The sequence below is a fragment of the Suillus clintonianus genome (assembly GCF_016758775.1).
Source record: "Suillus clintonianus strain FC179 chromosome Unknown DEU56scaffold_29, whole genome shotgun sequence".
NCBI lineage: Eukaryota > Fungi > Basidiomycota > Agaricomycetes > Boletales > Suillaceae > Suillus > Suillus clintonianus.
The window spans coordinates 254,362-275,583 of record NW_024539253.1 but is presented as its reverse complement, the minus strand read 5'-3'; the positions used below and the strand labels follow the sequence as shown (position 1 = coordinate 275,583).

Genomic DNA, 21,222 nt, shown 5'->3' with positions numbered 1-21,222 from the left:
CCACTGATCAGCGGCTGGTGACGAAGCGAAACTAATGAAGCCTGGTGCATAGCATACCAGCTCTCCCGGGTTATATCCCGTGGATCAGACGACACCGAAGTACTACACCGAAGGACTGAAGATCAAGATCAGAATGCGCGGGATGACAATATCACGAATCATGTATCAGTTTTTATCTGTGCCTGGAGGCAAATAAAGTTCAGTCTATACCCTCAGCCCATCAGAGATGAGTCACATCAACTTCTTGTTCTACTCAGTTGTTCTGTGGTTCCTGCTTTTACCCAGCAACCAGGGTTTAGATGTCCTATCCATCGTCTATGCTGATCACGTCGCAACGTACTATATAGATTGTTCCATAGGCATGTATTCGACATCTGCGTTACACCTCGATGCTTAGCACTCCCCTTCCAGGTCGCAGTCAGCATGAGTAACTTCCTGTATGCTCAACCCGACAATGCAGAGTTCCAAGTCACGTCCTCCGCCCCAATGTTAAGTTTCTCCGAGCTCGGCGAACACCGAAACCATTCAAGCGAGGTAGACAAGTCCCGTGAAAGCTATCTTGAACACCATCGTTTGCTCCTCCGGAATCACCTCATTTGGCACCGAGTCAAGGCCATCTTGAAGGCACTAATTCTTCTCTTCCTCTCGACCGGGTATTTGGCTTTCTGTTACACTGTTAATCGCCGTATCGTAACACTCAAATCTCTGGGACCGTATTCCATCACACCGAACCACTTTGGTTGGTCTCGCTCGATTTGCCCACGAAACATAAAGTATTGATGTCCATTTATAAAGAAACGGTTAAGAGTGCGATTACGACACTTAATATTGCTCTTGTCACTCTTGCTCTTTACCCCATTTCCGATATCTTATCAGAGTTGAAGGTGAACTGTCTTATATCACTACCCGAGTATGGTTAAACTGATTATCACAAGAGCGAAGAATTCTTCCGTGCACTTATTCAAAAGGGGACACGAGGGGTGCCTCTCTCGACAATTAATGCCATTTCTAGTCCGGTATTTGGAATCATAGACTCGATCCACGCAATAATAACTAGGCGATGTTCACGATTTTTTGTGGTCGCCAGTGTTGGATCTCTCATCGCGTTTGTAACTTCGGTCCTTGCACCTACTGCATGTATGTCTCGGTTTTTTCCCGCTGACCTCATTGATATCAACGATCGCAGTGAGCATTCAAAGTGTCCTTGCAGACGGTGACATTGTGGCAATCTCAGTTGGGGCGGTGGCAAATAACAGCGTCTTTAAGTAAGTTGACTGTCAACCTTGTTGTTATCATCATTCTTAGTCAAACGCAATAGCGGATCAGACGTTATAACCGAAATGAATGCTGAAAGCAACGCAGACTTCGCTGCTTCTATTCTGTGGGCGGAGACGATCCTTGGACTACAGTATGACTTTTCTGCTGCTGCCAGTCTTGAAGCAGATGTCTCGGCATTCATCGTACCACAACCACTCGATCTTCCGATGACTTCAACTGCCCGTTGGTTGACGGATGTGATTGGCTTGAGCCCATCTTGCACATGGGCATCCACGAATATAACCCAACCAATCATAGTGCTTGATGCATCAGATTCTTTTTCGCCAGTGGCGGGAGTATATCTGGAAGGCCTGGATTTAGATGTTGGCATTTCCCCCAATGCCGTTTCTGGTATGTCTCGATCAGATCGTTGCGTCAGAATCACTCACAACCGCGCAGGGTCGTCTCTGGCAAATGTTGCTGCCCAGGATCCCACATTGACCGTATTTAATCACACCACCCTCATGCGTCCTACAGACGGCTCGACAGTCTTCCTTGCTGGTCAATGCACCGAAGGCTGTTCGACATACTCCTCTTCCAACTATGTATGGTTGAATTTCACTGGGATACCGACGTTCTCTCTTCAACTCCCTCCCACGATGGTCTTTGGGACCGAATCATGGCAACTGGCTTTTCTTGTTTGCAAACCAAACGCAGTAATCGAGACTCGCGAGGTTCGTGCAGAAGGTAGCGCCATGTTGTTCGTCCAGCCTCCTAGCGACGGGAAGCAACTCACGCGTCAGGGAAACCTTTTCTCGCTCGATACGACGACCATGTTGTCCATCGCACTGGGTCATATGCTAGAAGCTGGACCTTCAAACAACAGTGCCATGTTGGGGCTTGGGTCTGAACCCCAAGTCAAGTTCCTGTTCGGTTCCAAACAGGTCGACTCCTGGCCGGGCGGGTATAGTGAAAGTGGCTCAGATATCGTGAATGCCTCATTTCTTTCGATCGCGAATCTTTCGACAAACTTTGGCCAAATGCTCCAGTCAGCATCGAAGGGTGCGCGCTATTTTCCTACTGTACTGCAGATAATTACTAACACTTTTACCATTGAAAGTGTACCTGTCAGGATACCTCGGGACTGCCTACGTTCCGGCCAGAATTTCAACTCTTGAAGTAGTCTTCGTATCTTCTTCGCCGCTTATTATCGTCTCCACTGTGACTTTCCTCCTCTTGTACATATTTCTTGGTCTTTTGCATCTTCGGACAAAGGGTGAAGAATTCAACTTGCCGGTGAGTGAGATTCAGAGTCCGTGGGTTTACCTGTATTCATGCGTGAACAAGAACGTCGCGAAAGTCGTCCATGGGTCGAATCTACCCGAAGCGATTTCCCGACTAACACAGGAAATCTCTGACGGGACCGGTAAATGCACTGAGCGGGATGTCCTTGGAAAAATGGGTAATCGGGCGATAGTTCTACAACAGCACGATGATGGCTCAGGTGTTCTCCAAGTTACTTGATTATTGCTAGGTACAAGATTCTACGTTTCTGATATTCCTCAGGGCGTTGATTTCAAGAACTTGGTGGTTCCAGCTGTTCCCATCCTGCTTTATTTACATGACGACACAAGCACTCATACCTCAACCCAATCATGCGAACGTGTACTTGTCTATGACCCAGTATTGACACACAGAACTCTGGCACTTGAAGCGAAATTTCACGATAAAGTTTGATGCGCTGCATGGGCACCTGCCAAGGCCTGCATCATCGGAAGCGAAATGCAATGTATCATTAGGGCTGCTCAATTCTTGGGCTCAGCCCAGCGGAGTCCACCTGTCAAATATCGACATTTTCAAGTAACACGGCACGAAGACCCTCATGCTGCCAAGGAAAAGGCAAGTGATATTGTAGGAAGCAAGCCCTTTTCAAGACTGATCACGCAATGATAGGCAATGATCCGGTCATTCCATCACTTCACGTGCCAACAAACACTAGCACTAACAGCGCCTCTTGTGCAGATGCTGTACGAAGATTTCTGATCAATCGGTTGGCAGTGACATAATGACAGCGTTCCATTGTGGTGTGCGGCGGCGCGGTGATATGTAATTTATTCTCCTCAGTGACACGAAACTTACATCCCTCGAATCAATAATATTGAACTCGAACATCCTGGCTTCTTCTGTCACCATGGACGGCTATGAACTGGACTCATTCTCTCCTGCGAACAGACTCGTGCCGAACCGCGCTCTCGGTGTATATCTGGATCAAAACTCATCTCACAGTGTAGCGCCCGACGGTAACCGATGGCAAGACCACACATCGCACGAGGGCAACCACCGAATTTTCAAGTACAAACAGCAGGTTCTAAGCCTCGTTGGCGGGCTACTGACAGTCGTGAAATTGTCGGTCCTCCCTCTCACAGCAGGTGCATACCTGGCGTTTTGCATTATTGCAAATAAACGCCTCATTATACTCAAGAGCGACGGATTTTATTCATTCACACCTGATCATATCGGTTGGTCAACGTTTGTCACTAGTCTGTTCTGAGATTGATTGCAATCAAAGCTACGATAAAAGTTGGGGTTACATCTTTGAACCGACTTGTCGTTTTTGCTGCCCTTTACCCGGTGACGGACATTGTGTCGAAATTGCAGGCAAGTATCCATGTCCATTGTTGTTGTATTTCTGCGTACTCATAGTGGGATCTACAATAAATCAGGGCGAGGAGTTTTTCCGTGATCTTGGTTCTCGTCGCATGCGAGGTGTTCCCTTAGCCATACTCGATAGGAAGTCAAATCAGAACTATGGCTTTCTGAGATCCCTGAACGACGCCTTTTCACGCACTTGTTCAATTTACATGTTTTTAGCTTTCTTCACAGCACTAATATGTGTAGCAATATCTTGGGTTGCTCCTGCTTCTTGTGGGTGGCTTTTAGTGCACTACATTTTGGCTTGCGTTTGATTGCTGATCAGTGAATGTTGCAACTGCCCTTGTCGAAAACGAACTTCTTGCCCTTGCTGTTGGGGCACTCCCTGCGCAAGGCGTGTATGAGTGAGTTGCTTTCCCATTTCACTGGTCTCCCGTTTTCAGACCTCTCTTATTGCAGTACCTCAATCACAACCCCAGGTATTGGATGGTTTGATGCATCCGAGAACAGTGTCCTCGCTTGCTCTGTTCTCTGGGCCGAGATGGTGCTTGGGGCAAATTACTCCTTCTCTGTTGCGACATCCGACGCAGAGTTTGCTGCATACATTGTCCCAAGTCCAATTGATCTGCCCACAACCGTCAGCGCACACTGGATGACAGATGTAGTTGGTATCAATCCGTCCTGTGAATGGGCTTCGACGAATGTTTCGACAATAGAACTCACAAAGAACCAAAGTATTTATTATTCTGCAAGCGCTAGTGTCCACCTTCAGAACTTGGACCTGGATGTGATAATGTCAACGAACGACTATAGTAATGGTATGTGTTTAGACAACATGTCCTCGCCACCTCTGATTGCTTTATAGGCGATCGCCAGGCGTTCAACATTGCCGTAAAACCTTTTTATGTTCTTTATAATCATTCTACGCAAGGTCCGCCGACAGACGGTTCGAGCGTCTTTATTGCTTCTCAATGTTCCACTGGCTGCATCCCAGCACCACTTGTCCTAAACCTGACGGACATCCCGACAGTCATTTTGGACGTCAACGCAACCACATCCGCCCAAGCTCAAACTTGGCAGTTTGCATTTCTTGCATGTAGACCCAATGCTGTGATCCAGACTCGTGAAGTGGTTAGCAACGGAACTGGGTTCTTGGAAGTCCTTCCTGTTCCACAAGGCAAAGAATACATATCTCAGGGCAATTTACACCCCGCACAAACACCCATCATGCTGTCTATCGCGTTGGGCGAAATTTCGTATGCCGGCCCGGCGAATCAATCTACTTTTTCTTTGGGAAGTGATTCTACAGTCCAGTCCAACTTCCTTTTTGGAAAAGAACAAATAGATAACTTGCCACCACCAGTGGGATACGATGGGCCACCCATAGTCGTGACCATACTTCCGACTGATACCCTGGCACGGACGTTCGCTGGAATGTTGCAATCTGTTTCAAAATGTGCGCGAGCTGAACTCCTGTCAAAGAATATACCCTGATATTGCTTTGCAGCTTATTTGGCGGGCTTTTCTGGGACCACATATGTTCCTGCGAAGGTGTTTAGTCCCAAAGTTGTCTTCGTCTCATCCATGCCTTTCATTATCACTTCTGCAATCATGTTCGGAATCCTTTTCATTCTGGTAACCATCATGCACTTCAGGCGTCATGAGAAAGCCTTCACGCTAGTCAGCGTCTCATGTGCCCTTCATGGTTCCAACCTTCCAAAAGACTTTGCGCTCGGGGGAAAATCGGAGGCTTTGGTAGCTGATGGCGATCAAAGAGTTGTTCTTCAGAAGGATGAGGATGGTACGGATGTCTTACAGATTATCAAACAGTAAGGAAGGGGCGGTGGCATAGGTCATCGGTCGAAGTTTGAAGGTGGTGCGATTCGACTACTTACACGAAGGGCTGGTCTTTAATTACGGCATTGCTGTAGAGTGTCAGTATGTACCCGTATGCTCGATGGTTTCCCCGGTTCACTGTGTGCGCTTTAATCCCTCCAATTACCCCTCCAGAAGTTGCTCCATCCTCGAGTGACGTTTTGGATGAATGTGCCGCAGTGCAGTCTGGCACTATCTCGCGGCAGTTCTCAAAAATCTCCAATGTCTTAAACGGCGCGATCGTTGACCTTGTTGGTGATATTTCGCACACTTCATCGCACATGCACGTTCTCTCCCCTGTTCCATCCGAAGCTCAGATATAATAGATAAATGAACGAACAAAAAGGCTATCAGACACAACCTGCATTTCAGCAATTGTCGGCACACCGAGAACACGATCATTACATCTGGACCAAATATTGTGGGTCAGTCTCATCGCTTCCAGGCTTGATTTGGGCTGTGTACGTTGTCGGTCATGCATTGAGAGATCAAGCATTCGTACTTGCATTATGAAGCGAACGACATACATCCCTCCATATGCAGTCTCAAACGTGGCGGAAAACAAACACGTAACGAGCATCCTTCTAATATTGTATGTGAGGCGGGTACATGCAATGATGGATGAAATTGGCGTTGACTATGACACGCATGAGTATGTGACGCTCTCTGAGCTTAGCTACGCACATTACCACATTTCTCATACGGCTCATGGCAATCATCGAAAGGCATTGTGGTAGCGAGTGATCTCAACACCGGAAGAGTGTGCAAAGGACAGTGCACTGGGCTTTTGAGACCGTGCTGTCACGGCTTCAATGGCATCAGACGCAAGGCATGCGCTGCGTACGATCTGGAGGACAAATTTCTCGAGTGTGAGGTATGCAGTATTGTCGATTTCCTGGCATAGGTGCCGCTCTTCAGTAAGACAGAAAGCGACAAGAGAAAACAAAGAGTACTCGCCTCCGATATTTGTTTGATGATCGCAATGTAGTCCACCTGGTGCATACCGGATTTCTCGTAGAATGTAATGTTCGTGATCACCCTCTGCTTTGCAAGGCGCTCAGGAGGATTGACGCCGATCAGCACGGGCAGGACAAGGCTTTTGATGACAACCTTTGCAGGTTGCTGTAAACTATTTTGCCCGCTGGGTGTAACCACCTCAACCTCAAAGTCTTCCGCAAGTAAAATGAGCTTCTTAAGGCCTACAACGACGCGCACGGCATCCGCAGTCTTTCCAGCCAGAGCAAATGCCTTCTCAGTGACCTCATGCACAAGCGCACGAACATTTGTATATGGTCCGGAGAGCGCTGAGATAGCTTTGGTGAGATGACCATAGTGGATGGAGTCTGCTACGTTGTCGGATTGCCCGGACACATCAAGGAAGGTGGGTTTGAGGTGGAGGTAGACGGAGATGGAGACGGGCTGGTCACGCGTGCGACCCCAGCAGTCTGAGCCAACGTTTGCTGTGAGCTGGACGGCTTCGACGAGCACGACATCGGTGGGGGTTGGTAAAGACATTGCAGTTCTTCGGCTGCACCGGGCAGCCTACAAGCCTTTTGTATACAGTCTATGGTACCATCCGAAGTACTAGATCGGCTCTCTACCGAGAGATGCAAAGTCGGATCCATCGATTACATCAGAGGCATTTGAAAGACCTCAATCACATTTTCCGTTCGCCCTCGCGTTAGTATACGTATGTACTATGAATCAACCTAAATTCTTGCGTCTTTGGTAAGATTCTGGGTAAGATGAGAATACAAGCGCTGAAAATGGCTTAGCGGTCCCGACAGCCGGTCCTGCCTTTCGACCTATTATAGGCGTCTCACGTAGTAATAGGTGCGCGGTGCAACCCAAGTGATGCCGTGCGATAATGCTGGACTGACAAGAAGCCATAGATTGTGATATCCACTCAAGGAAACGTGTCGGAAAACTAATGACAAACTTGAAGAGTAAAAGTAAACTGTAACATCCAGGCTTAGCGTATGTGAGTGCGTCTCAAGGTCGTAGAAAATCAAAAGCATTGCCATTCTAGAACACGATTTCTTTTCATTGCTTCTTTCATCATGTTTAGAAGCACTCTGTGATAGGGGCACTGAGAATGAGCGGCAGTGATATAGCGAGAGATACGCACTGCGGTGGACGATACCAGGACCGGACTCGTCGTACTCCTGCTTTGAACACCACAGGTTCTGGAAAGTCGACAGCGAAGCCAAGATCGAACCACCGATCCAGACCGAGTATTTCCGCTCAGGGGGAGCGACGATCTTGACCTAGAAGCGATTATGAATAAGAATTATACTTCGCGCTAAAAGTCTGACGCGAACCTTCATGCTTGACGGTGAGAGCGATGTCAACTCCTTCTGCATACGATCAGCGATACCGGGGAACATGGTAGTACCACCCGACATCACAACGTTGCCATACAAGTCGCGACGGATATCAAGATCGCACTTGAAGATCGAGTTGTACCTAGAAGGGGTGGTAAATCAGACACAGTTCCTGGTAAATTATGTGTTTTCTTACGTCGTCTCATGGATACCTGCGGATTCGAGACCAAGGAACGCGGGCTGGAAGAGAGCCTCAGGTGCACGGAACCTTTTGTGATTATATGAGGTGTGGTGACATGATCGATAGAGAATCATCTTACCGCTCATTACCGATGGTGATGACCTGACCATCAGGAAGCTCGTAGCTCTTCTCGAGAGCTGATGACTGTGCGGCAGTCTGCATCTCTTGTTCGAAATCGAGAGCGACGTAGCACAACTTCTCCTTGATGTCACGGACGATTTCACGTTCGGCAGTCGTCGTGAAAGAGTAACCACGCTCGATCAAGTTCTTGATGAGATAGTCGGTGAGATCACGACCAGCAAGATCGAGACGGAGGATGGCGTGTGGAAGGGCGAAACCTTCATAGATAGGCACAGTGTGGGTGACACCGTCACCAGAGTCCATGACGATACCGGTGGTACGACCGGAAGCGTACAATGACAAGACAGCCTGAATGGCAACATAGAATGCGGGTGCATTGAATGTCTCAAACATGATTTGAGTCATCTTTTCACGATTAGCTTTAGGGTTCAGAGGAGCCTCGGTAAGCAAGACGGGGTGCTCCTCCGGGGCTACTCGAAGCTCGTTGTAGAAAGTGTGATGCCAGATCTTCTCCATGTCATCCCAGTTCGTGACGATACCGTGCTCGATGGGGTATTTGAGCGTCAAGATACCACGCTTGGATTGAGCCTCATCGCTGGGTAGATGTGAGCTGATTGCGACTACGATCGCGGCGAAACATACCCGACGTAAGAATCCTTCTGTCCCATACCAACCATGACACCCTGGTGGCGCGGACGACCAACGATGGAGCTGTGCAATTACCATGAGTGTCCGGTGCAAGATGGTGATACAGAAGGTGAAACATACGGGAAGACGGCACGAGGAGCATCGTCACCTAGATAATGCAGTCAGTTGTGTGTGCCCAAAACATTGCGAATCGTATTGAATCACCAGCAACTGCGAGGAAGCTTATCAGACAGTGTAACAGATGAGATCAAGGATAACTTACAACCAGCCTTGCACATTCCGGAACCATTGTCAATAACCTGACAAGTTTGATCATGAGCTTGATAGACGACGACGACGGAATTGAACATACGAGGGCAGCTACTTCTTCTTCCATGGTGAATTATTTGTTGTTTAAGGGTAGACTTGATGGTTGTTGGAGATCAAGCCAAGTTGCGCATGTTATTCGAAGTTCTTTTCAGACATTGCCGCAGTCGCAAAATCGTTCTTCGCAGGACTATGCACATTGCAAGGACCATGGTCACATCCACCACCGCTTAAGCCTGTACTACAGTCGCAGGTCATGCTGCATGTGCACGAGCGTGGGTCTGTGACGGCGAGAATCGAATCATGGTAATACGCTAAGTCTAGTGTGAAATCCTCCGTGCGTTGGAGTTGACAGAATTGTCAGCCTCTTATTCCCATCTTGAAAGAAGGATGACAAGGTCTGGCTAGGACCAAGTTGAGCTGAGTCTTGAACAACTCTCATCTATCATGGCACCCTCCAATGGCACTAATACAGCTAGCTTCCCAGCTGCATCCACGTCCAGTCCTTCAATCCGCCCGGCCCAGGTCATTCAAGGCTCATTTCCTGTCGCAAGCATCATCATGCTCGCAATCTCTATAATTGGCATGGGTGCCCTCGTGGTCTTCGTGTTTCTCCAGCATTCGCGCTCATCAGCCAGGATCAAGCAAAGCTCATCGACGGCCCACAAAGACAAGACAAGCCCGATCGACAAACATTGGCCCCGTGTGCTCTCGTGGTTCTCAAAGATGCATCTCTGGCGTCCACAGACCAAGTCAGCCACCAAGCATAAGCAGGGCGACGTGACTACTACTGTGGGCGCGTCGCACGCGACATGCACCTTCGTCGCTGCTGCACCATCAAAGTTCCTCGCCCCTCCTGTCGTGACACAGTTCAGAATATCAGACACAGACAAGTTTGTTGTGCTGTGCTCGGTCTGTTGCCCCCTTTTGGCGCACCATACATGCGGCGATCCAAAGCTGACGGTGAGTGTGGTCTATTATTACAACAAAGCCTCAACTCACACGACTTAGGTGCAGAGTACTTTCGTCGACACTCCACATATAGCCCATCACTCAGAGCAGCTTCCCGTGAATAATACACCATCAAGTATTCTCGAGCGCGAGCCGCATAACGTCGACATCCCGCTTTCCGATCAGGGTCACTCGCGTACCATCGAGCCATCTGACCTCTCTCCGGCAAACCAGCCCCAGTCGTCGTCCATTCCACCAACATGGCCAAAGAGGACGCTTGCGCGAGAAGATCTCCCAGTTTTATGTGTAAAACCTACCTCAAGATAACATGTTGTACGCGCCTCGTGATATATTCGTTTCATTCCTTTTCCTATAAATAAGTTATGAGAGGATGTGACTCGGTGACACTCAAGGCTATCACCGGTCGTAAGCTAGGATAAACGTCGCTGCGGTCGGCACTATGTGCTACACAGGAGTCGGCTGAAGTCGGACGCATTTCTACTAAATTAATAAACTTAACGGGGGAGCGAATTTTACTCCCGCTCGCATACGCCTCGACAAAATATCAAAGATCCATAATTCTAGTGTATATATCATTACATACTACGCATTGCTATAGATCAAAATGTCTCCCCACTCACGAGCCCTCAATCCATGCATTGTGCCGTTTAAGCAATTCTTCGATGATGTCTTCCTCTATTTCCTTGGGATGGTTGGACGGTTGATGAGGATCGATTTCTATCCAAAATTCCGCATATTTAGGTTGAGATGCGACGGTTCCGTCCAATTTATTTGTAGCGCCTGCATGCGTCACGGGAGATATCAACACAACGCGGTGCTTGCGGTGGTGGAGATCGTTTCCGATCACCACCTGATGTCCATAACGCTCAAGCGCTTGCTGGGCTTTCGGTACCAGAATCGTCTCGTCAGTTTCGAGCTGAAAAAATATGTCGGTCGCATGGTGAGGTATAAACTGACACAGGCGTACCTTGAATGAGACGATGAACCCTTCTGGGTTCCATTCTGACACCAGTGGCTTTAGGATCTTTGGTACTTGATCCATTTCTATGGAGAGATTGCCTTTTCCAGATTGTATCTTATGTTCCGACTTTTCACCCATAAATCAACATCGTATATTGAAATAGGGTGGGATCACCTACCAATCTCTGCTGTGGCAAGAAGAAATCACTGACAGCGGCAGCAAGATAATACATCGCCTTTCTTCCTAGGACACTCATCTCACTACTGACCGCGCGCAGTAGCCAAAGATATTCGTTCACGCTGACGAACGAGAGCATGTGAAGGGTTCCTTGGGCATGCACTGCCTTGTATGCGCGGAGCACAGAAAAGAGCTTGGCGCGCTCAGCAGTGGTTACAGTGATTTGGGGTGCCGGTGTCGGCGGTGCAGGATCATTTGAGTATGGGAATGCCGAATCTATAGTCGAAGACGATGGTAATGCAGCATCTATCTCGAGAAAGTTGAGAAATGGGTTCGTTGAGTGGGAATAATGCCTGCTGAAGGGCTGTAGGCTGAACTGGCGATGCATGAATATGACGGCATAGCCAGCTTTGAGGAAATACTCGGCAGACGTTGCACCTCGGGTACCTTTCATGATGGTTAATTGAATACAACGAAAATTAAAAGTAGAGCATACCGGCGCTGAAGTTATCGAGGAAGCGGACGCTGCACATTTATTGGGCATGAGGTCAGTGACCTTGTACAGCTTGGGTGGTAGCTCGTTCTTACACATTGAGCTCCAGCGGTACGGTGGTCCCTCCGCTCTAGTTCGAGTTCAGGACGCATGACGCGAGCACTTCTGAGAACGACTCTCACCGTTACAAGCACGACGGATCGGTTAGCCTGTCGTTGCCGTTGGATAAAATCGTGGACAGCCTCTATGTCGGAGACGAGTGAAGGAGGTTGCGGTTGTGTTGCAAAGTATGATTCAGCAGAGAATGTCTGCGGTTCATGGGTCGTATTAGACATCCTGCGTTGAATCAAGAGATCTTGCTAGCGATCGTCTACGAAGAAGTGATGTGATGAGAACGGTACCTATAGCCAAATTAAGTAATGGTGTGACTACAGTTTTCATTTTTTATTGCCAGGTGCGCTATGAAGTCTTTTGTAACCAGGAGCAAAATCTGACCGAGGAACCACAGAGAGAAGTATGCACTTGAGGAAAATATAAGGTACCGTAATGTAGAGGATATGTTTCAACATCATGAACAACGTTATAGGGACAATCTTCAATGTCATCACGTGCAACGACGCACAGCCTTCTCGTGATGACCTGCAGGAGGTGTCATAGTCAGCAACCTGTCGGCTATAACTCAGCGAAAAATCGATGTGGTCCTGCGGGCACACAATGAAAAAGAAAGAAAAGAAACTAGACAGAACGTATAAGTCAAACTGCCATGTCTTACTTTAAAGTGGGCAATATCCAACTTGCCAAGAGCAGAGATATATCCACGTAATCAATGTTCCCACGCGACAGAGATTTTACAGACTACCACTTTTCTTGTTAGCCCACTGTGTCCGAGAACACTGTTCTGCCACTGTTCAGAGCTGAGAGGACACTCCTGGACGCTTTAGCATCGTAGAGTGACCAGCTTACTGTTTCACTACTAGATAAGGTATGTACCGAGGCTTTCGAATCACTGATTGACTTTGACCACTATGCAGGCTGCTTCTCGCCGCGACAACTCTGACCGTTTTGACAACGTCGGGTCATGGATACATCCTTAATCCCCTGACCTTACAGTATCATTTGTTTTATCCTATCATATATTCTCAGGTCCTCATGAGACTAATGCACCCAGTGAACTCCATTCCTCCTCACCTCAGTTATCGGCCAATTAGCCGAGCCCTGTGAAACCAAGGTACAAGCCCCCATCATGGGCCTGGCTTATGTGGGCCTGAGGCCAAGCCCATCACATTACCGGTCACTTCAGCGGCAGTCCGACTTCCAGGATTAACAATAACTTCATTATCTATCAGCGATTATGCGATTCGTGCCGCAATCATGATTTATCGTCACTGCCATAGTCTGCAAGCCGAGAACGGATCATTCCTCGATGGTCACTTCAGCCCGACATGCATCATTCAATAATGGCACAACCATTGCTCATTGCATTAAGGCTGCCGGCCGTCTCCTGCCAAAACCTTGTGCTGAAACACCTAAGCGCCTGGTGCACAGTCGGCACTGCTTAAGTCCCGACATATCACCAGTTGTATCTTACAGCGTGTGACCATTTATTTCAGACGAAGTCAGTCTGATACTCTCGCGCGGCCGCCGCCGGGCACTACAAGCCATCTGTATTTTCATTTCTTGTGCTTGAAGATTGGCCGAACTGCTGTGGAATCTTAGCACTAACACCTGGAATAAATTGGCTGTTCTGACCGCCCGAGTTATTTTAGATTCTGCCCGAGTCATGGTTTTTTGGTACGCCATCGTTCATTAACACGTTGGCGGATGGTTGCTAACTCCAGGAACAGCATACAAATGTCCGAGCGCTGGAGGTCACTGCGATGTTAGCGGCGCAATCACACGCCGATAAAGGTACTAACTGATTTAAACGGAAAAACTCAAGGCTATCTGCCACTGCAAGATAAAAAGCTGCCAAAGCATTATAATCGTGTTCTAAATTACACCACCCTCCTGGCGACATCATTACACCTTATCGTGAATAATCACGATGATTATTCTTTTACTCATCGCTTCTTTCATATCATCAATTAATGCCACATCTGTAGTATCTCGTTCACAATCCTACCCATTGTCTCAGCCCGCCGTACATGGCCCAAAGACCAGACTGACCATAGGTAATAAGGTCATCGCTCCCGATGGCTTCATACGCCCGTGAGTGTATTGCCACAGCACTCAAAACTCACTCCTGACCGTCGACAGAGCAACTCTTGTTGATGGCGTGTTCCCTGGACCTTTGATTGCAGCACAGAAGGTGAACTTGTGTCGACCTCCTTGTCATCCGCGCCAGTGCTGACCTCACAACAGGGAGATCACTTTGATATCGAGGTGGTCAACAAGCTTAAGGACGACAAGATGTTTAGGCTCACCAGCGTCGTAAGCAGCGTACTATCAACATTGTCAAAAAATTAACCTTGTGTACCGTAGCACTGGCACGGTATCTCCCAGAATCGGACGAACTATGCCGATGGGACGTCCTTCGTCACGCAATGCCCCATTACGCCAGACCACTCTTTTTTGCACTCTTTCTCCGCCCCGAATCAAGCAGGCACTTTCTGGTACCATAGCCATTATTCCGTCCAATATGCAAGTATCGCCCAAACTTGTACATGCAATGGAGCACTGACCTGTGGTACAGTGTGATGGTCTCAGGGGACCGATGGTAATTTATGATCCTCATGACCCTTGGGCATACCTGTACGACGTCGACGATGGTGAGTGAATAATTGGTTGAATAATTGGTTGATATTAACCCTCTGACCATCATGTGTTTCCAGCAAGTACTGTGATCACACTTGCCGACTGGTGAGTTTTACGAACGTTGGTAATCTGCCCGATTAAAGTGGGATCACTAGGTATCATGACATGGCCAAAGACTTGCGCGGCAAGATAGCTGTTGCGAACTCTATGCTCATCAACGGACGCGGTCGCTATGCTGGCGGCCCCGAGCATACACTCTCTGTTATTAGCGTCGAGCAAGGAAAGCGATATCGCTTCCGCCTGGTTCAAATGTCATGCGATTCCAACGTTCAGTTCTCTATTGGTGGCCACAACTTAACTGTCATCGAAGCGGATGGACAGCTGACTGAACGTCTGGAGGTAGATCAGCTCCAGATTTTCGCGAGTCAGCGCTACTCTGTGATTCTGGTAGCCGATCAGCCGGTGGATAACTACTGGATATGCAGTCTTCCTAATATGGCCAATGCGACCTGCGATGGAGGAATGAACTCTGCAATCCTGCGCTACAAAGGCGCCCCGATGGCCGACCCGACTACGGTCAACACTTCATCCATCAACCCATTGAACGAGACCAACTTGCATGCTCTAATCAATCCTGGTGCTCCTGGCACTCCAGGGTATGGGAATGCAGATATCAACATCAACCTCGAGGTTTCCGTCTCCGGCCTACATTTTCTCGTGAATGGTGTCTCATACCAATCCCCCACCGTTCCTGTTCTACTCCAAATTCTTACTGGAGCTGTAGACCCTTCTCACATGCTCCCAAATGGGAGTGTCTACATTCTTGAGCCCAACAAAGTGGTAGAGTTGACATTGACAACAACTGGTCCAGGTGGACCCGTACGTTTTTCTCATTCCTTCGACGCTTATGTGTCTAATATACATTGTACCCAGCATCCGATACATCTTCACGGCGTAAGTTTGCTGTGGTTTCCGTGGCATGTTTGGCTGGTACTGATGATTATCAGCATGCCTTCGATGTCGTACAGAGCGCGGGCTTCGCAGAAAACAGTACCCTCAATTATGCGAATCCAGTTCGCCGCGATGCGGTAAGCGCTGGGAGCAATGGGCAACGAATGGTGATACGATGGGTTACCGATAATTCTGGCCCCTGGTTCTTGCATTGGTATGACATCATTTTCATTGAGCTGTCCAGGCGGGTACTAACTCTAAACCAAAAGTCACATTGACTGGCACCTCGAAGCGTATGCTCTTCAATCTCCTCATTAACGAAATTGCTGATCTTTCACATCCAGCGGTTTTGCTGTGGTAATGGCGGAAAGTCCCTCAGATACCAGCACACATGTGAGCCCCGTGCCATGTAGGTCATATGTGAAGAGATTTCACTTCCATCGCTGAACTGCTTTACAGACGAATGGGATCGGCTTTGTCCAATTTACGATCATCATGAGAAAAAACCTCACACGCTACCTGCAGGAGGTTTAGATTCAGATTTGTGAATCGCTGATAGTTTTTTTTTCATCATGTTGACAAATTAATTGACCCGGTAAACGCGTAGCTTGCTCATAGCTTGTTGAACAATGAAAAATGCTTTCAGTTATCGGGGATCAAGACATCTTAGTCCTTGCAAGAGCTTGCAAGCGAGGTCCTCATCCATAAATGTTTCAGACAATCCAGGAGAGACAGACTCTTGTCAGACCTGACCTGCAAACCCAGTTTTCCCAACGTGTGCAAACAAATTTCTAAATGTTCAAAGCCCAATACATTCAAGCCAGCAGGAGAAAATGTGAAGGATGGGTCCGCAAATATCAGAGTGAATTCACAATGAAGCAGTCACACTCTTTGCAATCAGACGAGCCATACAACGGTGCCTTGTCTGACGTGCCCCACTCAAGCATGCCAGCGGTCGAGGGTCTTGGACTGGTACACGCGCAAAGCAACGACTTCAGGTATACAAACGATTTCAGGTGAGGGCTCGGTGAACTTCCCCGATAGGATAGGCGAATTCGCAGCACGAACGATAACTTAGGCTTGAAGTTCAACTTGAGTTGAGTCTCGAGCATCTCACCTTTTGTGTTCATGCAACATTGAACTGACGGAATGCAAGTTCAAGAGTCAACACGTATATATATATAGCTTGAGAGGCCCGGTGACCTTACCACGATGCTGACCATTGACACATCCGTGCAACACACAATTCATGTCTCACCACTTCGCAACTTTCCCTGTAAGTATAATTTGATTGCTCGAGATACCTTCAGAATACAAGTAATTCAATTATCAGCGATTCACAGGTCTGAATCTAAACCTCCTGCAGGTAGCGTGTGAGGGTTTTTCTCATGATGATCGTAAATCGGACAAAGCCGATCCCATTCGTCTGTAAAGCAGTTCAGCGATGGAAGTGAAATCTCTTCACATATGACCTACATGGCACGGGGCCCACATGTGCGCTAGTATCTGAGGGACTTTCCGCCATTACCACGGCAAAACCGCTAGATGTGAAAGATCAGCAATTTCGTTCATGAGGAGATTTACAAACATACGCTTCGAGGTGCCAGTCAATGTGACTTTTGATTCAGAGTTAGTACCCTTCTTGAAAGCTCAATAAAAATTATGTTATACCAATGCAAGAACCAGGGGCCAGAATTGTCGGTGACCCATCGTATCACCATTCGTTGCCCATTGCTCCCAGCGCTTACCACATCACGGCGAACTGGATTCACATAGTTGAGGGTACTGTTTTCTGCGAAGCCTGCGCTCTGTACGACATCGAAGGCATGCTGATCATCATCAGTACCAGCCAAACATGCCACAGAAACCACAGCAAACTTACTCCGTGAAGGTGTATCGGATGCTGAGTACAATGTATATCAGACACGTAAGGCTTAAGCGTCGAAGGAATCAGAAAAACGTACGGGTCCACCTGGACCAGTCGTTGACAATGTCAACTCTATCACTTTGTTGGCCTCGAGAGGGATGACGCTCCCGTTTGGGAGCAGGTGAGAAGGGTCTGTACCAGTAAGGATTTGGAGTAGAACAGGAACGGTGGGGGGCTGGTATGAGACACCATTCACGAGAAAATGTACGCCGGAGACGGAAACCTCGAGGTTGAGGTTGATATCTGCATTCCCATACCCTGGAGTGCCAGGAGTACCAGGATTGATTAGAGCATGCAAGTTGGTCTCATTCAATGGGTTGATGGATGAAGTGTTGACCGTAGTCGGGTCGGCCATTCGGGCGCCTTTGTAGCGTAGAATAGCAGTGTTTATCCCCCCCTCGTAGGTCGCATTGGCCGCATCAGGAAGACTGCGTAACCAGTAGTTATCCACTGGCTGATCGGCTACTAGAATCACAGAGTAGCGCTGACCCGCTAAGATTTGGAGCTGGTCTACCTCCAGAGGTTCCGTTAGCCGTCCATCCGCTTCGATGACAGTTAAGTTGTGGCCATCAATAGAGAACTGAACGCTGGAGTCGCATGACATTTGAACCAGGCGAAAGCGATATCGCTTTCCCTGCTCGACGCTGATGACAGAGAGTTTATGCTCGGGGCCACCAGCATAGCGACCGCGTCCGTTGATGAGCATAGACTGGGCAGTAGGTATCTTGCCAATCAAGTCTTTGGCCATATAATGATACCTAGTGGTCCAAATTTAACCGGGCAGATTGCCAACATTCGGAAAACTCACCAGTCTGCAAGTGTGATCACAGTGCTTGCTGGAAACACATGATGGTCAGATGGTTGATATCAACCAATCATTCGCTCACCATCGTCGACGTCGTACATGTATGCCAAAGGGTCGTGGGGATCATAAATTACCAGCGGTCCTCTGAGACCATCACACTATTGCATAGGTCAGTCATCCACTGCGTGAGCAAGGTTCGAGTGATACTTGCGTATTGAACGGAATAATGACTATGATACCAGTAAGTGCCTGCTTGGTTCGGGGCTGAGAAAGAGTGCAAAAACGAGTGGCCCGGCGTAATGGGGCATTGAGTGACGAAGGACGTCCCATCGGCATAGTTCGTCCGATTCTGGGAGATACCGTGCCAGTGCTGCGGTACACAAGGTTAATTTTTGACAACGTTGATAATACGCTGCTTACGACACTGGTGAGTGTAAACATCTTGTTGTCCCTGAGCTTATTGACCACATCGATATCAAAGTGATCTCCCTATTGTAAGGTCAGTACTGGCGTGCATGCCAAGGAGGTCGACACGAGTTCACCTTCTGTGCTGCAATCAAGGGTCCAGGGAACACGCCATCAACAAGAGTTGCTCTGTCGACGATCAGGAGTGAGTTTTGAGTGCTGTGGCAATACACTCACGGGCGTATGAAGCCATCGGGAGCGATCACCTTATTCACTATGGTCAGTCTGGTCTTTGGGCCATGTACGGCGGGCTGAGACAATGGGTAGGATTGTGAACGAGATACTACAGCTGTAGCATTAATCGATGAAAGGAAAGAAGCAATTAGAAAAAGAATAATCATCGTGATTATTCACGATAGGTGTTATGCTGTCGCCGGGAGAGTAGTGGAATTTAGAATAAGATTGTAATGCTATGGCAGCTTTTATCTTGCAGCGACAGATAGCCATGAGTTTTCACATTTCAAAGCAGCTAGTACCTGTATCAACGTGTGATCGCGCCGGTAACAGCGCAGTGACCTCCATTGCCCGGACATTTAAACTTCACCGCTATACTGCTCCTGGAGTTAGCAACCATCCGCCAGCGCGTTAATGAACGATGGCGTACCAAAAAAAACCATGACTGAGATAGAATATAAATAACTCGGGCGGTGAGAGCAGACGATTGACCCCATGTGTTAGTGCTAGGAATCCACAGCAGTACGGCATGTCTTCAAGCACTGGCAAACAAAAATGCAGATGGCTGATACATAGTACCCGGTGGCGGCCGCGCGAGAGTATCGGACCAGACTTCGTTTGAAATAAATGGTCCCATGCCGTAAGATACAACTCGTGATATGTCGGGACTTGGCAGTGCTGACTACGCACTAGGCGCTCAGGTGTCTCAGTACATGATTTTGACAGGAGATGGCCGGCAGCCTTGATGATAGTGAAGGTACGATTGTAATGAGCAATGGTTGTGCCGTTATTGAATTCTGCATGTCGGGCTGAAGTGACCATTGAGGACTCATCCGTTCTCGGCAGGCAGGCCATGGCAGTGACGGTGACTGCGGCCCAAATTGCACGACCGCAGATAGATCGTGAAGTTAATGTTAATCCTGGAAGTCGGGCTGCCGCTGAAGTGACCATAAGTTACTAGCGATGTGCTTGGCCTGGCCTCATACACACATAAGCCAGGCCCATGATGATGATGATGGAGGCTTGTACCTTGGCTTCACAGGACTCAGCTAACTGGTCGATAGCTGAGGAAAGAAGCAACGAAGTTCACTGGGAGCATTAGTCTCACGAGAACATGAGAATAGAGGATAGGATAAAGTAAGTGATACTGTAAAGCCAGGGGATTAAGGATGTGTCCATGGCCCGACATTGTCAAAAAGATCAGAGTTGTCGCGGCGACTCGGAGAAGCAGCCTGCAAAGTGGTCAAAGTCGATCAGTGATTCAAAATCTCGATCCATACCTTATCTAGTAGCGAAACAGTAAGCTAATCACTCCGCGATGCTCACCTCACGCACCCTCTCAGCGCTCAGCTCTGAACAGTGGCAGAGCACATTGTCAGTGTTTTCGGACATTGACAGTACTGACAAGAATGTGATAACCCATGGTAGCCAACAACAGAGCCTGTCAACAACGTCCTCGGTTGTCGTCCGATCATTAATGCAGTAGATTTGTCGAGTGTGGATATCATTGAAGACTAGTATGCAAACGTTTAAATTTGTCGTAACTTGTTTCTGCGGTGTGCGTTCAAATTCGTACGTGACAAGGACACGACGCGTTAGACGTGGCAGTGTTGGGTCACATGCGCGGGATTTCAAATGGTTCTCTTTCTTCCCGCACGAATGTTCCTTCTCATGATCAGACAACGCCGGCGGCTGGTTTCCAGTCTTGCTGTCGTATCATTGTCGTATCAAGTACTGGCATGTGGCAAACGTAAAAGTCGACAACGGCGTGGGCCAAACGTGGGCTCTGAGCCATTGCTCACTTCCTCACCAGCAGCCCGATTTCTAGAATTAATAACAACTCCACTGTCTGCGGTCGTGCGATTCGTGCCACAATCACCGTCGCTGGCATACTAGCCTGTCAGCCGTGAACGAACTCTCGCTGATGAGTTCTATATGGTCACTGGAGCCGGACTTGCGCAATTCGATTATGGCACATCCTTCGGTCATTGTGATCGCGCCGCAACCATCATCAAACCAACCGCCTCCTTTCACAATTCTGTGTCAAGACACCTGAACGTCCGGTGCAGTTGCACAGTCGGCCGCCGCTAAGGTCCCGCGGCCACAAGGCTCCAATCCTAGCTACGCCGTTTTAACCGACCCGACACGCACTTATTGGC

The 21,222-nt window shown here is 48.3% G+C and overlaps 8 protein-coding genes across 8 annotated transcripts; 4 read left to right on the top strand and 4 right to left on the bottom strand.

Annotated features, from left to right (window-relative positions):
• The first annotated feature begins 372 nt into the window (after positions 1 to 372).
• On the top strand, positions 373 to 2,510 carry DEU56DRAFT_302261 (uncharacterized protein). The gene is made up of 7 exons (XM_041345559.1): positions 373 to 739; positions 796 to 884; positions 936 to 1,137; positions 1,187 to 1,265; positions 1,319 to 1,668; positions 1,717 to 2,321; positions 2,378 to 2,510. The coding sequence occupies exons 1-7, from the start codon at positions 424 to 426 to the stop codon at positions 2,438 to 2,440; spliced, it is 1,704 nt and encodes a 567-aa protein (XP_041209264.1). The 5' UTR covers positions 373 to 423; the 3' UTR covers positions 2,441 to 2,510.
• Positions 2,511 to 3,253: 743 nt separating this feature from the next.
• DEU56DRAFT_302258 (uncharacterized protein) lies at positions 3,254 to 5,879 on the top strand. Its single transcript, XM_041345558.1, has 7 exons — positions 3,254 to 3,776; positions 3,827 to 3,915; positions 3,981 to 4,182; positions 4,235 to 4,313; positions 4,369 to 4,727; positions 4,775 to 5,365; positions 5,417 to 5,879. The coding sequence occupies exons 1-7, from the start codon at positions 3,449 to 3,451 to the stop codon at positions 5,740 to 5,742; spliced, it is 1,974 nt and encodes a 657-aa protein (XP_041209263.1). The 5' UTR covers positions 3,254 to 3,448; the 3' UTR covers positions 5,743 to 5,879.
• A 237-nt stretch (positions 5,880 to 6,116) lies between these two features.
• On the bottom strand, positions 6,117 to 7,423 carry DEU56DRAFT_799962 (uncharacterized protein). The gene is made up of 2 exons (XM_041353055.1): positions 6,742 to 7,423; positions 6,117 to 6,679 (listed from the first exon to the last, which is right to left on the bottom strand). The coding sequence occupies exons 1-2, from the start codon at positions 7,297 to 7,299 to the stop codon at positions 6,500 to 6,502; spliced, it is 738 nt and encodes a 245-aa protein (XP_041209262.1). The 5' UTR covers positions 7,300 to 7,423; the 3' UTR covers positions 6,117 to 6,499.
• A 79-nt stretch (positions 7,424 to 7,502) lies between these two features.
• DEU56DRAFT_799960 (actin) lies at positions 7,503 to 9,463 on the bottom strand. Its single transcript, XM_041353054.1, is given in 11 exon segments — positions 7,503 to 7,859; positions 7,913 to 8,051; positions 8,106 to 8,250; positions 8,305 to 8,376; positions 8,429 to 9,025; positions 9,073 to 9,141; positions 9,199 to 9,226; positions 9,283 to 9,288; positions 9,329 to 9,330; positions 9,343 to 9,377; positions 9,431 to 9,463. The coding sequence occupies 11 exon segments, from the start codon at positions 9,452 to 9,454 to the stop codon at positions 7,849 to 7,851; spliced, it is 1,128 nt and encodes a 375-aa protein (XP_041209261.1). The 5' UTR covers positions 9,455 to 9,463; the 3' UTR covers positions 7,503 to 7,848.
• Positions 9,464 to 9,793: 330 nt separating this feature from the next.
• On the top strand, positions 9,794 to 10,779 carry DEU56DRAFT_302217 (uncharacterized protein). The gene is made up of 2 exons (XM_041345557.1): positions 9,794 to 10,333; positions 10,387 to 10,779. Exons 1-2 carry the CDS (start codon positions 9,832 to 9,834, stop codon positions 10,458 to 10,460), a joined length of 576 nt encoding a protein of 191 aa, XP_041209260.1. The 5' UTR covers positions 9,794 to 9,831; the 3' UTR covers positions 10,461 to 10,779.
• Positions 10,713 to 12,821, bottom strand: DEU56DRAFT_799946 (DNA/pantothenate metabolism flavoprotein). The gene is made up of 7 exons (XM_041353053.1): positions 12,389 to 12,821; positions 12,170 to 12,323; positions 12,083 to 12,117; positions 11,991 to 12,019; positions 11,496 to 11,941; positions 11,324 to 11,443; positions 10,713 to 11,272 (listed from the first exon to the last, which is right to left on the bottom strand). Exons 2-7 carry the CDS (start codon positions 12,320 to 12,322, stop codon positions 10,973 to 10,975), a joined length of 1,083 nt encoding a protein of 360 aa, XP_041209259.1. The 5' UTR covers position 12,323; positions 12,389 to 12,821; the 3' UTR covers positions 10,713 to 10,972.
• A 1,153-nt stretch (positions 12,822 to 13,974) lies between these two features.
• DEU56DRAFT_856541 (laccase) lies at positions 13,975 to 16,250 on the top strand. Its single transcript, XM_041355268.1, has 12 exons — positions 13,975 to 14,195; positions 14,244 to 14,295; positions 14,349 to 14,417; positions 14,469 to 14,618; positions 14,680 to 14,755; positions 14,819 to 14,846; positions 14,897 to 15,620; positions 15,675 to 15,695; positions 15,749 to 15,906; positions 15,962 to 15,985; positions 16,037 to 16,101; positions 16,152 to 16,250. Exons 1-12 carry the CDS (start codon positions 14,032 to 14,034, stop codon positions 16,238 to 16,240), a joined length of 1,620 nt encoding a protein of 539 aa, XP_041209258.1. The 5' UTR covers positions 13,975 to 14,031; the 3' UTR covers positions 16,241 to 16,250.
• A 714-nt stretch (positions 16,251 to 16,964) lies between these two features.
• Positions 16,965 to 19,287, bottom strand: DEU56DRAFT_886277 (laccase). Its single transcript, XM_041356198.1, has 12 exons — positions 19,067 to 19,287; positions 18,967 to 19,018; positions 18,845 to 18,913; positions 18,645 to 18,794; positions 18,507 to 18,582; positions 18,428 to 18,455; positions 17,657 to 18,377; positions 17,575 to 17,595; positions 17,364 to 17,521; positions 17,285 to 17,308; positions 17,169 to 17,233; positions 16,965 to 17,118 (listed from the first exon to the last, which is right to left on the bottom strand). The coding sequence occupies exons 1-12, from the start codon at positions 19,228 to 19,230 to the stop codon at positions 17,030 to 17,032; spliced, it is 1,617 nt and encodes a 538-aa protein (XP_041209257.1). The 5' UTR covers positions 19,231 to 19,287; the 3' UTR covers positions 16,965 to 17,029.
• Between the last annotated feature and the right edge of the window lie 1,935 nt (positions 19,288 to 21,222).

Coding starts and splice junctions, on each gene's coding strand:
- DEU56DRAFT_799960 (XM_041353054.1), bottom strand. CDS start 9,454: ATGGAAGAAGAAGTAGCTGCCCTC. Junction 9,378..9,430: donor AAGAAGAAGTAGCTGCCCTC/GTATGTTCAATT, acceptor CAAACTTGTCAG/GTTATTGACAATGGTTCCGG. Junction 9,026..9,072: donor CAGAAGGATTCTTACGTCGG/GTATGTTTCGCC, acceptor ACATCTACCCAG/CGATGAGGCTCAATCCAAGC.
- DEU56DRAFT_886277 (XM_041356198.1), bottom strand. CDS start 19,230: ATGATTATTCTTTTTCTAATTGCTTCTTTCCTTTCATCGATTAATGCT. Junction 18,914..18,966: donor CCTTGATTGCAGCACAGAAG/GTGAACTCGTGT, acceptor ACCTTACAATAG/GGAGATCACTTTGATATCGA. Junction 17,234..17,284: donor ATTGACTGGCACCTCGAAGC/GTATGTTTGTAA, acceptor TTTCACATCTAG/CGGTTTTGCCGTGGTAATGG.
- DEU56DRAFT_302261 (XM_041345559.1), top strand. CDS start 424: ATGAGTAACTTCCTGTATGCTCAACCCGACAATGCAGAGTTCCAAGTC. Junction 1,266..1,318: donor GCAAATAACAGCGTCTTTAA/GTAAGTTGACTG, acceptor CAAACGCAATAG/CGGATCAGACGTTATAACCG. Junction 2,322..2,377: donor TCCAGTCAGCATCGAAGGGT/GCGCGCTATTTT, acceptor TACCATTGAAAG/TGTACCTGTCAGGATACCTC.
- DEU56DRAFT_799946 (XM_041353053.1), bottom strand. CDS start 12,322: ATGTCTAATACGACCCATGAACCGCAGACATTCTCTGCTGAATCATAC. Junction 12,020..12,082: donor GTACCGCTGGAGCTCAATGT/GTAAGAACGAGC, acceptor ATAAATGTGCAG/CGTCCGCTTCCTCGATAACT. Junction 11,444..11,495: donor TCTTGCCACAGCAGAGATTG/GTAGGTGATCCC, acceptor ATGGGTGAAAAG/TCGGAACATAAGATACAATC.
- DEU56DRAFT_799962 (XM_041353055.1), bottom strand. CDS start 7,299: ATGTCTTTACCAACCCCCACCGATGTCGTGCTCGTCGAAGCCGTCCAG. Junction 6,680..6,741: donor TCATCAAACAAATATCGGAG/GCGAGTACTCTT, acceptor CACCTATGCCAG/GAAATCGACAATACTGCATA.
- DEU56DRAFT_302217 (XM_041345557.1), top strand. CDS start 9,832: ATGGCACCCTCCAATGGCACTAATACAGCTAGCTTCCCAGCTGCATCC. Junction 10,334..10,386: donor GGCGCACCATACATGCGGCG/ATCCAAAGCTGA, acceptor GCCTCAACTCAC/ACGACTTAGGTGCAGAGTAC.
- DEU56DRAFT_302258 (XM_041345558.1), top strand. CDS start 3,449: ATGGACGGCTATGAACTGGACTCATTCTCTCCTGCGAACAGACTCGTG. Junction 3,777..3,826: donor ATTCACACCTGATCATATCG/GTTGGTCAACGT, acceptor TTGCAATCAAAG/CTACGATAAAAGTTGGGGTT. Junction 4,183..4,234: donor TTGGGTTGCTCCTGCTTCTT/GTGGGTGGCTTT, acceptor ATTGCTGATCAG/TGAATGTTGCAACTGCCCTT.
- DEU56DRAFT_856541 (XM_041355268.1), top strand. CDS start 14,032: ATGATTATTCTTTTACTCATCGCTTCTTTCATATCATCAATTAATGCC. Junction 15,696..15,748: donor ATCCGATACATCTTCACGGC/GTAAGTTTGCTG, acceptor GATGATTATCAG/CATGCCTTCGATGTCGTACA. Junction 16,102..16,151: donor ACATGTGAGCCCCGTGCCAT/GTAGGTCATATG, acceptor ACTGCTTTACAG/ACGAATGGGATCGGCTTTGT.